A 17,623-nucleotide genomic window follows, 5' to 3' on the forward strand; every position below is an offset into this window, starting at 1 on the left:
TTTCTGGCATTTGTTTTGGGTCAATATGAACATTCTTTCACTAATTTTAAGGTTCATTTGGCACAACTATGATGAGTAGAGAATTTAATGAAATTTTTGACTATTTGATCATGAATTTAAAATGTGTCTTGAATATTAAATTGATTGGTTGTGTTAGGAGTTAGAAGTCTTTTTTGATGGAGTAATGCAATCTAATTCATTAACTTGGTATTACCTTACGCATCAAATCATAAATTGTCATATGTGTATCACGTAGGACGACGACAGATAACAACATTCTTTTAGATATATTAATAAGCATTTTGTTAATTTTAGACCTTCGTTAAATGAAAATTATAGGTTCCTATAAACGTTGTACTAGAGATATTTTAGAGATGCTCGAAATTTGGGCTTCTGTAAAACAACTTTTTAAGCTCTTTTGACCTTCATAAAGTGCGGGGCTTTTAGACTTTGAAAAAAATCTCCCAAACACACTCTTTAGAGAGGAATCATAAGCGGATTATACATAATGAAAATATGTGGCCAATTCTTCTTTGGGTAAATCCATGTGTTAAGGTTTGTCGGGTGTGTTAAATCATGCCTTTTAAAAATAATAACCTTTAAAATAAGATGTTACAACAGGGTATTCAAGCATAGTGACTTTGAAATAACAATCTATATATAGTATGTACTATCGGTAGTTGTCCTATGTGACATAGAAAGATTCTTGATGATCTTCACTATGAATAACATTCCTCCTTTTGAAATTATTTAACCTCATAATACAAGCTATAATTTTTCACCACCTGTCAAAGGAAAGACCTTGCCTATAGAGTCAACTAATTAAAACCATAAATGTCTGAAATATGTTTGTAACTGCCAAAAAGACCTTGACTATTGAGTCAACTAAACAGCCTGTAATTCAATGAATCCTCTCGTCATTATTAAAACTTTTGGAAAATATTGTGGAAATATTGAAGATTATGGGCCAACCTTTCTTCGAGTGGACTTGTAAAAATGATTTTTGCAATCTGCAGAGGACATATAACTCGGAGATTTAAATCTTCCTATATCACTATAAATTCGAAATCACTAAAAAATGATGGAGCATATTGGAATTATCAAAGTACTGTATTTACTGTTATTTGTATTTTCTGTGTGCATGAAATCGACTTCACTGTCTAATTCTGGAGAAGTTTTATGCTTAGAGAGGGAGAGATAAGCTCTTCTCGAGTTTAAGCAAAGCCTTATAGACGACGGTGGCCTTCTCTCGTCCTGGGGAAGTGAAGGGGATAAGAGTGAATGCTGCAAATAGAGTGGTGTGGCATGTAGCAACGTTACTGGTCACATTATCCACCTTGATCTCAACTCCTTGAAATTGGGGAATTCACCTTTTTGTATTCCCTTGAGAGGTAAGATCAACCCTGCATTGCTTGAGTTGCAGCAATTGAATTACCTGGACCTAAGTTACAATTATTTCGGATTGAGTCAAATACCAAAATTCTTTGGTTCCTTCAAGAAATTAAGACACTTGAAACTTCAGTTTTCAGGCTTTTCTGGAGACTTTCCTTACGAACTTGGTAACCTTACCAACCTGCAGACTCTTGAACTTGCTAACTGGCGACTGAGTATAAAGAACCTTGAATGGCTTTCTCATCTTTCTTTGTTATCGTATCTTGACTTGACTTATGTTGACCTTTTTGAAACCAACTGGCAACTGCAAATGACAAAGCTCCCTTTCCTCAAAGAATTGCATTTGTCGAGCTGTCAACTTTCCAATACTTTGCCGGCCAAAGATATCTTCGCTAATTCTTCCTTGCCCTCTCTTGATTTCCTCGATCTATCCATAAACGATCTAACTTCGAATTGCATTTTTCCCTGGCTGTTTAACTTTACCAAAAGTGCTATAAGCATAGACCTCTCGTATAATCAATTAGAGTGTCCTATTCCTGATGCCTTCGGGGAACTGATTTTTCTTGAAAAGCTTAATTTGTGTAGCAATAAGCTACATGGTGGAATTCCCAAATCTTTGGGGAATGTAAGTCATTTGATCTTGCTAGATTTACATAAAAATAATTTAAATGAGTCTATTACCGAGTTATTTTGCAATTTATCCGGAAAAGTAGAGATGTCACTTGAGAGCCTGGATCTCTGTGGGATTCAATTTTTTGGTGCCTTGCCAGATCTCACCAAATTTTCGTGCTTAAGGAAAGTGATACTCTGCTGGAATCAATTGAATGGATTTCTCCCACAAAGTCTTGGGCAACCTTCGAGTCTTGAAGTTTTAGACTTGGGTTACAATCATATTTCAGGATCATTGCCAGGCTTGAAAGTACATTCGTCATTGATAGAACTGTATCTCACCAGAAATCAATTGAAAAGGCTACCTGAAGGCATTTGGCAACATTCCAAGCTTGAAATTTTCCTTGCCGCTTCAAATTTGTTGGAAGGTACAATCACTGAAGCCCAACTGTCAAATCTTGCCAACTTAAAATGCCTGGATTTATCCTTCAATTATCTGACTTTGAACTTGAGCTCTGACTGGGATCCTCCTTTTCAATTGAATGATATATTCCTTAGCCATTGCAATATGGGTCCTCATTTTCCAAAATGGCTTCAAACTCAGAATAGCTATGTAAATCTTGATATATCTGTTGCTGGCATATCAAATGTAGTACCTGATTGGTTTTGGAATATGTCTTTCGGAAGATATTTAAATTTCTCTCATAACCAAATGAGAGGCGAAATTCCTGAAGTCTCCAAAGACTTATTTCCTAAGATTGTGGATTTGAGTCATAATAATTTTTCGAGTCCAATACCGCTATTTGTTTTTCAATCAGAAATTTTAAGCATCTCCAAAAATATGTTTTCTGGATCCATCTCTTATGTATGCAAAATTCCCAATGACTTCTTCGCCTCCATCCTTGATCTCTCAGATAACCAGTTATCCAGAAAGCTTCCCAACTGCTGGAAGAGCTTAACAAATTTAATCATTCTTAATTTAGCAAATAATCATTTTCGAGGTAAAATTCCCAACACCATTGGTGCCTTATATCAGCTTCAGACGTTGCACTTACGCAACAATAATATCATGGGCAAGTTGCCATCTTCTTTGAAAAATTGCACAGCCTTGAGAATGATTGATTTGGGAGAAAACAAGCTCACAGGAGATATTCCAGCATGGATAGGGACTCATCTAATAAGATTGTCAGGTCTTAGCCTTTGATCTAATCAATTTCATGGAAAGATATCTCCAACAATTTGCCATCTTGTCAATATTCAAATCTTGGACCTTTCTATAAACCATATCTTAGGGAAAATTCCGTGACGTTTAAACAATTTTACTTCATTGGTTGAGAAAAATAGTTCAATTGAAACAATACGAATCGGTGAGGTTTTCTTTGAAAGATACGTCGACAATGTTTTAGTTCAATGGAAAGGAAAAGCGATAGAATATAGAAAGCTTGGGCTTCTAAAAGGCATTGATTTTTCTAGCAATATGTTAGTTGGAACTATTCCTCAAGAACTTTCTGATATGAAGGGTTTAATTTTCTTGAACTTATCGAGAAACCATTTGACGAGAAATATTATTTCAAGCATTGGTCAAATGGAGATGTTGGAATGGCTCGACTTGTCTAAAAATCAGCTTTCTGGAGAGATTCCCACTGGCCTTGCAAATCTAAACTATCTCAGCATTCTGGACTTATCATACAATAATTTGACAGGGAAATTCCAATAGGCACTCAACTACAAAGCTTCAACCCTTCTACCTATGGTGGAAACAACAAACTATGTGGGCGTCCTCTAGCAGAGTGTCCTCAAGATGCTCCTGATCCTTCCCTAACTGATTATGGAAAGGAAAACAATGTTGAAGAAGATAATGGGTTCATAACTCGAGAGTTTTACTTCTATATGGCATTTGGTTTCATTTTTGGATTCTGGGCTGTTATTTTTACTCTATTTCTCAAGTACTCATAGAGACATGTCTATTTCAACTTCTTCAACACTGTTGGAAATTCGATATATGTGTCTGTGACAAGATTTACAAGAAAACTTCACGATTAACGGTAAGTCAAAATTTACTTCAAAAACTTGCTTCCATTCATTTAATTGATCTCCTGTAGGAAGCTTCTCCATTTTGACTCTCTGAATTCAGTTCGGAATCCTAACATGTCTACCTTGTCTGAGTGTTCCATCTCAGTGTTAAATTGAATATTTTCTAGTCATGTTGTGTCACCCATGTTATCATTGAGTTTCGACGTCGATCTTAAAAAGCCAACCTTTTAAAAAACGTAGCTTAAGCCCTTCTGTATGTGACTATTTTTCATGTTTAATCCATGTGTTTCACAAGATGTGGTGGCTAGTTTTGTATATTACATAGAAATCTTGAATCTATTTGTGATTAATAAATCAGGTTCATCTGCTGCGGAACAACTGATGACTGGGGAGATGTAGGGGTGTATGTTTTCTCTTAAATCATCAATAGATGCTGCCGTTTTCTACTATATTATTTGGCAATCTTGTACATTTTATAATAAAAATAAACTTGTGCGTCATTAATAGACGAAATATTGTATTTATATATTGTTGTGTATTCTGCAATCAAGAAGACCATCTGGTCTCTAAAATCAGCAGATTTGAATTGTCTTAGGACTTGTTGGCATGCTGGAATCAAGAATTAGGTTATCACATTATTTTGTTTCATACACAACGTTGCAAAATAAAATTATAGTGGCTTCACTTCCAATTATTGCGTTACCGAGTCACCACTAAATGAATACGTATTGCAAGTCAAGAAAATTTGTTGTCTCGTGTTTAATTCCAAGCTGCATAATGAATCCAACTTTCCACATATATATGCAAAATAGATAGCAGTTGTATATAATATTAAAGTTCAAACAATTGGATCCATAAGCAGTAGCAGAAACTTAATTTTATCATGAGACTACATGCATTAAGCATCCCCATTCCAAGAACAGAATTCACAAATCATGAAATGAGTTCGTTTTTATGACAGAATATAATATGCACATAAATAATCATTTAAGATTGTTAGGAAAATATAAACATGCATAAATTATATTCTAATGACATAATTTTTACGTGCATGAAATTGAACAGAATTTCGACTAACCAAAATTGAATACAAAGAATAGAAATGAGAAATGCAAATCGAGACAAGAAATAAACTCTTTGTCCTTAAAACGATTATGCCCCGGCTAGGGTGTTAACGATTTTTCGACATTCGTCTCCCAAAATGCAAGAATCACGTCCCGCAATAGGAACACTCCAAATTTCGTAGATCAACAAACCTTACTAATGTTTTGAACTCTCTTTTATGAAATTCTATTCAAAGTGAATGAACAAATGAATATGCATCAACATGATATGCAATTTATGAATTGAGTAAATTAATTTCAATCATACGAAATCAATATATAGTGGTCCAAAAATTGTGAATCAAAAGAGACATATCTAAAGAGACATATCTCTACAACAAAAGTTGTGTCCTTTTGGTTCTGTTTTGCTAGTTTCACATTCATTGATGTGTTGAAAACTGAATTGAATTTGGTGTATTTGAGTAGTCACTAGTCTATACATGAATGTGGTTTACGCATAACTTGGAAGGTTCTCAACCTTATAAATATTGGATTATGTTAGTTCTACATAAAAATGATACATAAGTGATGACATAAAATGAAGTGGAAGGAAAAGATTGGATAAAAATTTGATTGTATTTTAAATTGATAAATAATAGAGATATGTTGTTATTATGTAACCCATTATATAACATGTAGCAAAGTCCATAAGTATTTATTTCATTCAATCTAAAGGTGGTGCTCGAGTAAGATTGGGTTTTTGATTTAGTAGGAACCTGACTTTGCTGTCCTACTAAACCTAAGAACATAAACGCTGAGATCTTCCATAGTCGAATTGATCATTTTGGTGGCGCAATATAACTCAGTGTTTGGTGGTGGCACCTTCCGTTCCTTGTTCTTTTTCGATTTGGAGTTTCTTGTTTCACTTATATTCCCAACCTTTTCACCTCATTTTTATTTTTTGTGCTCAATTAATTTGACCATCTTGTTTATAATGATAGTTTCTGTCCAAATATTCGGTTAACTTTTAATTTATTGTTTATCTCACTTAATTAAAAATAATGAGACAAATAAGTCTTTTTATACCACGTAATGGATTTCTCGGCCATCAACAAGAACAAGTTGTGAATAGAAGATTGAAGGCAAAAATACGATGGAAAAAGTTGAGGATATAAATAAAAATTGAAGACTTAATTATATTTATGTAGTTAATAAAAACTGTCGTTCGCGTGAAATGTTAGGTAGTTAACTAAAATTGTCGTTCGTGTGAATATAATTATTGATTCAAATCGCATAAAGAATGGGATTCAAAGTTGAGTACTAATATCAGAATATTCAACAAAGGGCGGGAAGTGAAAATTTACAGTTTGGTATTCAAAATTTACAAGATGATGCTATAAGTGAAAATTTATGAAACAATGCTACGAAATTCATAGTAATTTGATCCCCGTTTTTTGGTAAAATATATTATGGAATAGTGATTTTTTTTAGAGAATGTATGGTTAAAAAATAATAAAATATTTTGAAACACATATACTATTATTTTATAGAATAATGTATGGTTGGAAATAAAATTTGAAAAATTGTGACTCGGGCCTAGTGTTATTTCTTCCATCTAAGTCGATTCCCGACAAGACCAAGGGTAATACAGGAAATAAAAATATTTCAGAATCCATCAATCCAAAAAACCCTAGGTATAAATTGCCCTCTGCTATCGGAGTATATAGCCGAAGCTCAAGTTTTCATCATCTCTTACCTCATAAAACCCTAAGAGGAGCAGAGCCCGCCGAGTGTCGGATCCTTGATCTCTGCACATTAATCACCAGGTAGGTGTCTGAATATGAACTTCCCATATATCTGTACACAGATTAATTGGGAACAAGGTTTAGTTTATTATACGTTTGAATTTGTGAAATGTTTTTATTATTGTTTTTCTTGAACAGAAATGAAGATTATCGCGGCTTACTTGTTGGCCTGTTTGGGTGGCAACCCCTCCCCCACAGCCGATGACTTGAAGGATGTCCTTGCCTCAGGTTCTCCTCTCTACACATTTATATGCTTTGTCTGTGGTACTTGTAATCTAAGCAGTTTCTTGATAAAAAAATTTATGCTCTTTTTAGTGTAAATAAATTTTGTACTGTCAGTAGCAAGCTTATGAAATGATTCTGGATTGCCCACTTTTAGAGCTTTTTGTGTGTAGATCCTTTGAATTGATTATGTTGATTACGTGTCGTAATTATAGTTTTTGGGCTTAACTCCAGTGCTTTAACTTTAGAATTTGTGTTAATATTCTTTGAATGTGGTGAATGAAGATTTTGATGAAGCACAATGAAAGCTTGGCAACATGGAATTGATGAAAGAATTGGAATTAATAAAAATTTTAAATTACGATTTTTCTGGCAATCCAATCTATCAATTCCAAGTATCTGAATTGAAGTTGGCTTGGCCAAGGATAAATGACATTTAGAGATTCCTTTTTTATATTAATCTGCTGATCATTTTTTCTATCAGATCAACTTTCAGTTGGATGTTTGACTATAATGAATATTATCAGCATTATATGTTTTAGCACCACTTGAAACAAATGTATAGATTACTCAATGAACTGATGTGAATTGCTTATAATCTGTCACGACATTTTAACGAGTTTGTATGCATACATATGCTAGTGTTGTTTACGTGTCTTTGAGGTTGTTGGACGTTCTCAATAGTTTTGTAAATGATTTAGTTGTTTGTGACCTGCCGACTTCGAAAAATGTGTTGCTAATTTTCAATCCATTGTTTCCAAAGTGGCCATTTTTACTATATTGAGAATTGATATTTGCTTTGATCTTTAGCCTTTTTTGCATCAACCTGTGTATGAACTGATATTGCCCCTTTTGGCCCCCATTAATTTCAATTCCATTCCATTTCATTTTTCTCTATCCTATTTTTAATCACACGATCCTCCATCAAATAATATTACACGTAAATCGAAAACCTTTCCTTCTTTTTCAACCACTCATTTTTTCAAAAAAATACTATTCCACCCATTTTTATTACCACAAAATGGGGGCCAAACGTGGTAATTGTTGGAGTTTGTTGCTGGGCTGGAACTTATCTAGCTATGGTCATATTAACTGGGTTCGTCTTTTCTGGTTCAGTGGGAGCTGAGGCTGATGATGAGAGAATTGAATTGCTGTTATCTCAAGTTCAGGGCAAAGATATAACTGAACTAATTGCTGCTGGAAGAGAAAAGTTGGCTTCAGTCCCATCAGGTGGTGGTGCGGTTGCCGTTGCTGCACCTGCTGCTGGTGGAGGTGGCGGCGCTTCTCCCGCTGCTGCTGAAACAAAGAAAGAGGAGAAAGTCGAAGAGAAAGAGGAGTCCGACGATGTAAGTTCCAGAAATTTACTATCCTCTTTATCATTTATATAACTCTCCATAAAATTGGTTGATACTTCTGTTTGTATAACTGGTCTTCGGTTTTTCTTACAGGAATTGGGCTTCGGTCTGTTCGACGACTAAGAACAGTTTTAGATGTCCTTTTGTACGAAACACCTCTGCAACTTACAACAGCATGTTCATTTTAGAAGATCTTCCATCTGTCTATGTTTTCGGCATGAATTTTTAGTTTTGGGTTTCAGAATTTTCTTTCCTAAACTAGTTGAGGAAGACGTTGAAGATGTAATATTCTTAATTTGGAGTTTCTTTTTCTTATATTTTGTATTGTTTTAGGTGTTCTACGTGATTAAATTCTTAGCACAGTAAGCTCTTGCATCTTCTCGAGTAAAAGACGTGCTTATTCGAGCTGTGTTAGAATCGATGCAAACTTATTTGTTACAAGTTTTCCCTGGCCACCAAAGTTCATCTTTGAAAGTACTACATTCAGCATAACAGAAACATAGTACTCCAAATATTTGCCCGTGTTTGAGCTCCATCTTTTGGTCAAAATGTATTTTGAAGCAGTATTTTGTTGGAGAATGAGTTTTGAAAAAATGAAATTTTGAAAAAATGGGGGCTAAACATGAGCTGTTTGATCCCTATTATAATAAAACTCATTTTTTTTTCAAAATTATTTTCAATCACATACCACAATAAAATATTTTAAACTTAAATTTAAAGTTTTTTCTTCTACTTCTTAACAACATATTATTCAAAAATTCACTTTTACAAAATGCATTTTCAACCAAAAAAAAAAAAAAAATGGGGGCTCAAACATATCTTTAGTATTTATTCCATTACATTATTCAAAAATTCAATTTTACCAAATGCATTTTCAACAAAAAAAAAAAAAAAAAAAAAGGTGGTGCTCAAACAAGTCTTTAGCATTTATTCCTTATTTGAGAACCATCTTTCAATAAAAATATAACACTGAGGTGACGCATTCAAGGCACATCTCCAAGTGATAAAATGGGAGGGTGGAGAAATTCAACTTTGTTTGAGATTGTCACGTCAAGAGTTCGAATCCTAAAATATGGATTTGACTCTTGGGTAAGTGCAAGTGTACAAGCAGCCTTCCACCCTATACCCTTAGAAGCATAACCTGCGATTTACCTCCCTCGCGATGCTTCAGGGCAGGGACGGTGGGGGACCCTTAAGGTTGGGATTCAACCTTTTAAGTATAACATTGAGTGAGTATCCAGTCCTAAACTTTATGGTTTCGTGAGATTAATCAAGGTACACGTAAGTTGGTCCGGATATTCACGATCATATAAAATAAATAAATAAATAAATAAGTTAGTTTCATTGGGATTGTAACTTCAATCTACGTGACGTTAATGTGATAAGTGAAATTAAATAACTCATTTAATTTAACATTTTATTTAGGTCTAGCTTGATACCCATTTTTCTTAAAAAATATTTTTCTCTTTTTGTTTTCTTTTCAATCACATATTTTTCAATAAATAATATTACACGCAAAACAAAAATTTTTCCTTATTTTTTAATACACATTTTTCATCAATCAACTATTTCAATATGCATTCTTACTACAGAAGTGGGAAACAAATAGACTCTTACGGCATGTTTGATAGGCTTCTCTTTCCATGAAAAATGCACGCAAATGATATGTTTGACAGTCAAAATTTTCTATAGAATTGGTTTTTCAATTAACGCCTAAGTGACCACATTTACTTGGTTTTTAAGGAACTGATTTTCTTTTGGTTTTGGTGGAAATTGGGTTTTCCAACTTCTTTTAATTTTTAATTTTTTTGACAATGGAAACAAATTTTATCCACAGTTGTAATAAATTATAACTATTTAATTGACATTTTCATGAAAAACAAAGCCAAATGAAAATCAAAAAATTCAAAATTTCAACATTTTTCAAACGAAAAGATATATTAATCAAACACTTTTAATTGATAATTTTCAATAAAACAAATTCTAAGCAATTCAATTCCCTAAAATTCGTTTTCTTTCCATTCAAATTTCATTATTGTAATCAAATAGGCTCTTAGTCTATCATTTAACGTCACTTAAACTGGAGTTACATCCCCATTGGGGCTATACGTAGCATTAATTTTTATGATAGTAATTTTTAGGAGAATGGTTAAAAGTAGGGAATAAGTTTTAATTTATAAGCAAAATATTTTATTATGTGATTGAAAATAACTATGGAGAAAAAATAGTTTGAAATAATGATTGAATAGACAGCACAACTGATAAAATGTTAATCTCTATTTTTCTTCTTTAAAGTCATTCACGTTGGACATTCTGTACCATTTGCTTTACGTGGCAAACTATTAGAGATTGTTTGGTACAAAATTTAAGTCAATTAAAATCAAATTTTTTTATCGCTATTTCATTATTACAGCTGTCACTTTTGAATTCTTTTCTCACAGATATGACCCACTTTAACTCTAACGGTCAAAAAATCAATTATCAAAATCCCTACTAAACAAGCACTAGAATTTTATATTTTTGCAGGCAGGAAAAATGCAACTCAAAGAATTGTCATCATCTTAAAACGTCCTAGACTTGAATTTATATGTCAACTCAAAGTCTCCAAGCAGTATAGTCCAAATGAACGTTCAAGTCTTTTTCCGATGAGTAGGAGCGGAAATTTCTATATAAGATAGTATAAATTATATGCCATCATTCACTCCACGGATTTTGTCATAGTTTAATTATGCTGATTCGTCAGATCAAATTTCATCATGGTAAAGTAATTAGATAAGGTATTATTTTTGTTTTAGGCGCTTGATTTTGGCAACTGTAGTTGAGGGCATGGAAGGATTTCGACAAAGATGGAATCAGCATGGTTGCCTCACGGACACCAAGTAACTCAAAAATCTGATATTTACTTTTAGGACTAAATTATTATGGAATCATAAATCCATATTCTTTATACTAACTAGGCAACTTTAAAGTATAACAAGTATAAATTACTTTGATATCAATGAAAATATGATTAAAATTCTCGTCTCTTAATATTATAAGTTGAAATATACAAAGATGGAATCAGCATGGCTGCCTCACGAATACCAAGTAATTTTCACTGATCTTTATGTTTTCACGTGGATGATGCCATCTAATCACAAGCCACTAGTTTCTATATTTAGAGATTACATCTCTAGATAGTTCTCAACATTGCACAAATATGGTTATCGTCTCTATTGGGCATTTTAGTAAGTTATGTCAAATTCTCTAGGCAATATTGAAAAATCGAGGCCCGTTTAACTTCATAGGCTATAAGCCCAGTAGAGAAGTGTAACTATCTTGTCGCGCTATTAGACTCCACAACATTATCATTTACATTTTGTCTAAATGATTATTTTGTTTTATTTAAGAGGTTGTGGATTGAAAATTAGAAGAAGCAAAGTGGGGAGCCCAAAGGGTTTTGAATACAGTGCATGTTGGCATCATGGTTTACATGTAATGTTGTCGACATCACAACAAAGGGCCATTGACTAGGAGATAATAAAATTGATTTTGTCGCCTTAAATAAAATCAAAATGAAGTTTCCTTCGTCTCCCCATTGTCACAAAACACCACTGCCTTCCAAACAATTTTGTAATCATCCCATGTTACATAAATTGATATTTTCATCATTTTGTGATCAACTATTACTCGTGGACTCATTATATTAAAATTATACACCATCAACTTCGAGTCGACTTATTATTTCGTTATGTAGTACTAATATTTTATTATATATAATTTTGAACTCGTTGAAACGATATTATGATTCGAATTCAAATGCACAAATTATACGATATGTCGATGGAGCATTATTTTTATAAGATGAAATTGTTGACAAGCTTGAACCACTAGTAATAGTCCACAACAGTTTCCGGGCAACTTTCATCCGATAGATAATCTCCATTCAAAGATGGAGGGACGAAAGGTGGAGTCGTACATCTCAAAAGTGCCCAATTCACCCCTTGAAAGAATGGATGGCATCTAATGGCTGATGCGCCCATTTTCGATCCCATTCGATACTCTGGTTCTTTAAAAAGCAATTGAGATATTAGGTCCTTTGCCACGGTGGGTATCACAGGCTCTTTAGGAAACTCAAGGGCTCAAGCAATGATGTTCGCTAGGGTTAGCTCATGGTCCATACCACGAAATGGCGTCACGCCATAAAATAACTCAAAAATGAATATCCCGAAGGTCCACCAGTCCACTGCACTTCCATGGCCTTCCCCAGATACTATCTCCGGAGCCAAGTACTCATGGGTCCCAACAAATGACATAGATCTAACATGAATCGGCTCGGCCACAAATTCTGGACCTACGTGGTGGCCTTGCTTCTTTTCACGCTTGCGCTTGGGATGGAAGCACAATACTACAGGAACGATACAATTGGGAAGAATGCAAGAAGTCGAGCCAAATGATGTTGGGTCGAATCTATACTCACTTGGTGGCAATGCATTTGACCGATTTTGAGTAGATATTACTTGTACTGGCGTAGACGTCGAGGCATCGCATCTTAAAAAGAGATCAAAATCAATCAACATTATATGACCATCTGTTCGAACTAATACATTTTCAGGCTTGAGATCACAATATACTATTCCCATCATGTGTAGGTACTCCAAAGCAACCACAATCTCGGCTGCGTAAAATCTGGGATTATCATTAAATTAAACACCCGATTAATGAAATAAACTAAATAATTATTGAAACTGCGATAGAAATATCAATGGGACAGATATACTAACAAGAAAAATCTTACAGGAGTAGTTAGCTGTTAGCTAATGACACCATTAATTATTGATTAGGCCTAATTTTTATATTATACGTTATCACTACAAAAATGAGAATATTAGTCTATCATTTGTGAAATTTTACAAAGACATGGTCAACTTTATTCGACGATTGTAGGACACCACATGTTCTTATGCGTAATATAGAAAGATAAAGAATCGTTTGCCATACCAGTGATTCGGTGACCTTGGCCAAGTCAATGTTCGGGTTTGATTTGATAACTATGCTTGTAAGACTAATTTTTCAAGAAAAACTAATAGCCGCTATAAGTTTCCTACATTTACCCATGAAACAAAACCTCGAATCAAGTCCAATAATTCCACCTAGCTTTCTTCCAAATTAATTAATTTACTTTCGTACACTTCATTGAAGACCAGAAAGAAGCTATACCTCTTCTTAACATAGCTACATTGTCTGTACCTCCCTAGCTTCAATTGGAGTTAATTGTCAAAGAAAAAATCAATCAGGTGTCCCATTATAATTATCTAAACATATGGGGTGGGGGCCATCATAAATTCCAAGAGTTGCTTTTAACGGAAACCCCCCTAAATACAGCAAGAGGGAACGGAACGGAGCACATTCCGTTGAATTTGCCATCCATTTAAGGATCAAAACGAATGGGCCGAATTAGAAAGTTCCATATTTACAGTATTTTAACCTTTAATAATTCATGGAAAGCGTTATTTAGGTTCCATTTGGCAGGATTTATATTTTTGCTAATACTTTTTGTAGAAAATCTTTTACTCTAAGCTAGTTTCATCTAAACTCTTACGATCAAAATAAATACTTCAAAAAAATTATTTGAATACGTTAAAAAATTACTTTTGACTTTTCAAATGTTCAAGTAAAAGAACCCTTGATTGCATCCTTAGTCACGTGACCGCTACTATACTGCAACAACTTTAGTAAAGTCAACTAGTCTAACGACTATAAAAATAAAAATCAAAAATCAAAACCTCAAATATCCTGGACAAATCTCATCTACAACCAACAGCCCCTTTGATTAGGAGTACAAACGAGTAGGGTCACCCATTGTATGTGAAAAAATCGTAAACAAAGTTGTCAAAAATGCTGTAATTGTAGCAGTTCTCCTGCTACAGTGAATCTCGATTTACAGTAGATTTCAGTTCTAGTGTACACGAGTCACAACGCTAATCGCTTGGGCCCCACTATCAGCTCTATGTCAGGTAGTGGACCAATCAATATGCCTCACCTCCCTCGTCACTTTCAATTTCAACGTCATATCCAAATTCCAATTTCTTTTCCGAATAAAGTACTTTTTTTTCATTTTTCTTTTTAATCTCACAATTTTCAATAAAATGATATTTCTCACAAAATTTAAAATTTTTTTCATATTTTTTAACTAGAAGTCTACCATCCTAAAACATAGCCTTGGATTAAAATGGGGCTCAAGCATGCTAAAAGTTTAGCCAAAAGATGAATTTTGAATCTTTTCAATATTTGATTAATAATTTTTAATAAAATGATTTAGATCATATGATTAATGGCATCATAAAATCTACAGATATGATTATGAAAAAAATCGTTACCACAAGAGGCTAAAACGGTGGTGGAGGAGAGGAGATAGTGGTAAAATGCGTGCCTGAAGGATTCCGGGAAGCGTTTACACGGCTGAGCTTGGTGGAGGACGTGAAGGTCGCCGCCGGGGCAAAACTCCGTCAATAGACACGACCACTTGGGAGAGTCAATGGAAGCGTAAAGCGTGGGTAAAAATGGATGTTCGAGCATTTCAAGGATTTCTTTTTCTGTCCTTGCTCTACCTTCTTTATTACAGTTGGCGAGTTCCTTCTTGTCCATAACCTTAGTCGCGAAGAGAGCCGCCGAGGAGGAGGAATTAGGCTGCTCCTCCGAGGATGGAGACGGCGAGGGTGACTTGATTTTGGCTAAGTACACGAATCCGATATCTCCGGAGCCGAGACGGTGGAGGAAGTGAAGATCGGAGAGGGCGAGGCAATGGAAGCGGCGGATGGTATCCCAGCGGGGGTCGTCGGATGGAGTGGTGGAGGAGTGATGGGAGAAGTGATGGGCTGAGGAGGAGAAGGCCCAAGTGGTGGTTTCAGAGCCAGAACTGGTGGAGCGGTGGATGTCAGTGGCGGCAGGGGCGGAGCCAGGATTTATGTTCAGTGCGGGCATCATTTTTCGACGCCGAATTTCGAGGTTTTGGTCATAGATTTAATGATGATAAAAAAATAAAACAATACTAGAACAATACTAAAAAGACATAATTTATATATTAAATTTGTTCTTTGCGAGTTCTCATATTTTGATATCGTCGTACAATAACTTCATTATCAAGTTTCAAAAATATATCTTTATCTACATAAACAATTGTGCTATCATTCATCCACTGATCACCCATCCGATTGCGCAATCTATCCTTTACAATACTCATTGCAGAAAAGACTCTCTCCACAGTAGCGGTAGCAACCGGTAAAATCAATGCCAAAGTCAAAAGTCTGTAAACCAAAGGATAAACTCTATCTTTCTTTTTCAGAACTAACTTCTTCGCAAGATCACCAAGATCATTCAACCCTTCAAACTCTTTGTTAGAAAGCATGTCAAAAATATAAGTCTCAAGCTGATCGTTCAGTACAATGACATCCACTGAAGAGAAATCTAATGGATAAAACTCAGCAAGTCTAATCAAGCTTTTCTTGTCAAAAGAAGAAAATGAATCTTGAGGACATAAACAAGCTACACAAAGGAGTAACTCTGTATTTACCTCTGAGAAACGATCATTCAATTCTTGAAGTTGTAAATCGATGACAGAATAGAACAAATCTACTCGGTAATGATGTAAATTTGTAATTTCTGGAGAATTACGCTGAGGGCGACCACGAAGTGCAAGGCGTACAAACATATCATTCATGTTGGGTATATGAATGTAATGTTGTTGACAAAAAGAACATACTTCTTCCAAAAAAGAGTCCCACCCTTCGTCTCTCATTATTTGGAGTCGTTGTTTGCACAATCTCACCAATTGCATTGCATTCACAATATCTTGATCTTTCCTTTGCAATGCCTTTGACAGTTCATTTGACATCCCCAAGACATTTCTTATCAACTGTAGATTAAATGCAAAATCAAATTTTTGTATCAACTCCAATAAATTTGTTGCATCAGATCTTTGATCACAAGAACAAGATTCATCTTCAACAATCGTTGCAAGTACATCTGAAGAGAACATGGCAAGCAAGCTGATCAAAGAATTATAATGTGAACTCCATCGTGTATCACCAGAGCGCTGAAGGGTCGTTTCTTGATTAAGTCCCTGTCCACTTAAAATCTCACCTTTTTCCAATGCCTCAACAATAAAATCTAACTGTTTTTCTCGAAGAAGATCACAACATTTGGAAGATGCTCCAACAGTATTTATCACGTCCCCAACTGATAAGTGTGTTTTTACATACTTATTTGGATCATAAACATGACTTAAACATGGAAAAAATGGTTGAATTGTGACTTAATCCAGTTAAATTTATGCATTGTAGGTAATTCAATGGAAATTGTGGAATTCAGGAGAAAAGAGCCGAAGAAGGATCAAAACGCAACAATTTGATAGTTCGAGGACCAAAGGTGCAAATATTGAAAAGTTGAGCTAAATGCAAAACGAGAGGGAAGACATGCCAAGTATGAGTTCAATGACAAAGCAAAACGAATGGAAGAAGAAAATATTGAAGAGAGACTGAAATGAAGACAATTGAAAGTTGGAGGACTAAAGCGCAAATACTCAAAAGATATGCCGAATGAGGGGCATAAGAATTGATGGTATCAATCATCAATTGGAAGATAAAATTTGTTGAAAAGATGAAGAAATCGAAGAAAGAAGTCAAGAGAAGCAACAAAGAAGTTCAGGGACCAAATTGAACAAATCACATAGATGGTTACCTCTATGCGACCGCATAGTGTAACCTTCTATGCGGTCGCATAGAGGGCTTCAGGGATTCAATGAACCCAAATTTTTTGATCTATGCGACCGCATAGATTCCTTCTATGCGGTCGCATAGAGTTATTTTCAACTCTCGGGCGCAGTTTTTCGTTTTGGTTGAAACTCTTTTCCTACCTAATTTGGACGCGATATAAATACCAAAATTCATCATATGAAGGAGGAGAACGATCAAGGAGAAGGAAGAGACCAAAATTGGAGGCAAGAAACTTGATTTTGGATTCAATTTCACACGGGCTATAGACAGGATTGAAGATTATACACACGGATTGAAGAAATTCCATACGGATGTATTCTTATTATCTTTTAATTTCGTTTTTCAATTTCTTGATTTTGCAATGATGATTATAGGCTAGGGTTTTTATTCATTAGGAATTTGATGAACCT

At 34.7% G+C, this 17,623-nt stretch overlaps 3 protein-coding genes and 1 pseudogene across 3 annotated transcripts in view; 2 read left to right on the forward strand and 2 right to left on the reverse strand.

Moving 5' to 3' along the window:
* Positions 1-845: 845 nt before the first annotated feature.
* Positions 846-3,205, forward strand: LOC111391329 (probable leucine-rich repeat receptor-like protein kinase At5g63930). The gene is made up of 2 exons (XM_023016529.1): positions 846-896; positions 1,295-3,205. The coding sequence occupies exons 1-2, from the start codon at positions 846-848 to the stop codon at positions 3,203-3,205; spliced, it is 1,962 nt and encodes a 653-aa protein (XP_022872297.1).
* A 3,544-nt stretch (positions 3,206-6,749) lies between these two features.
* Positions 6,750-8,835, forward strand: LOC111391319 (60S acidic ribosomal protein P2B-like). Its single transcript, XM_023016516.1, has 4 exons — positions 6,750-6,904; positions 7,022-7,111; positions 8,222-8,451; positions 8,554-8,835. The coding sequence occupies exons 2-4, from the start codon at positions 7,024-7,026 to the stop codon at positions 8,581-8,583; spliced, it is 348 nt and encodes a 115-aa protein (XP_022872284.1). The 5' UTR covers positions 6,750-6,904; positions 7,022-7,023; the 3' UTR covers positions 8,584-8,835.
* A 3,462-nt stretch (positions 8,836-12,297) lies between these two features.
* LOC111391330 lies at positions 12,298-15,426 on the reverse strand (annotated as a pseudogene).
* A 97-nt stretch (positions 15,427-15,523) lies between these two features.
* The window catches only part of LOC111391331, a 3,599-nt gene continuing 1,499 nt past the window's right edge, over positions 15,524-17,623 (reverse strand). Inside the window, exon 2 of the mRNA XM_023016530.1 lies at positions 15,524-16,699. Within this exon, the coding sequence (XP_022872298.1) occupies positions 15,524-16,699 (1,176 nt within the window). The remainder of the gene's footprint in view (positions 16,700-17,623) is intronic.

This window comes from Olea europaea, unplaced genomic scaffold, assembly GCF_002742605.1.
Source record: "Olea europaea var. sylvestris unplaced genomic scaffold, O_europaea_v1 scaffold775, whole genome shotgun sequence".
Classification (NCBI taxonomy): Eukaryota; Viridiplantae; Streptophyta; class Magnoliopsida; order Lamiales; family Oleaceae; genus Olea; species Olea europaea.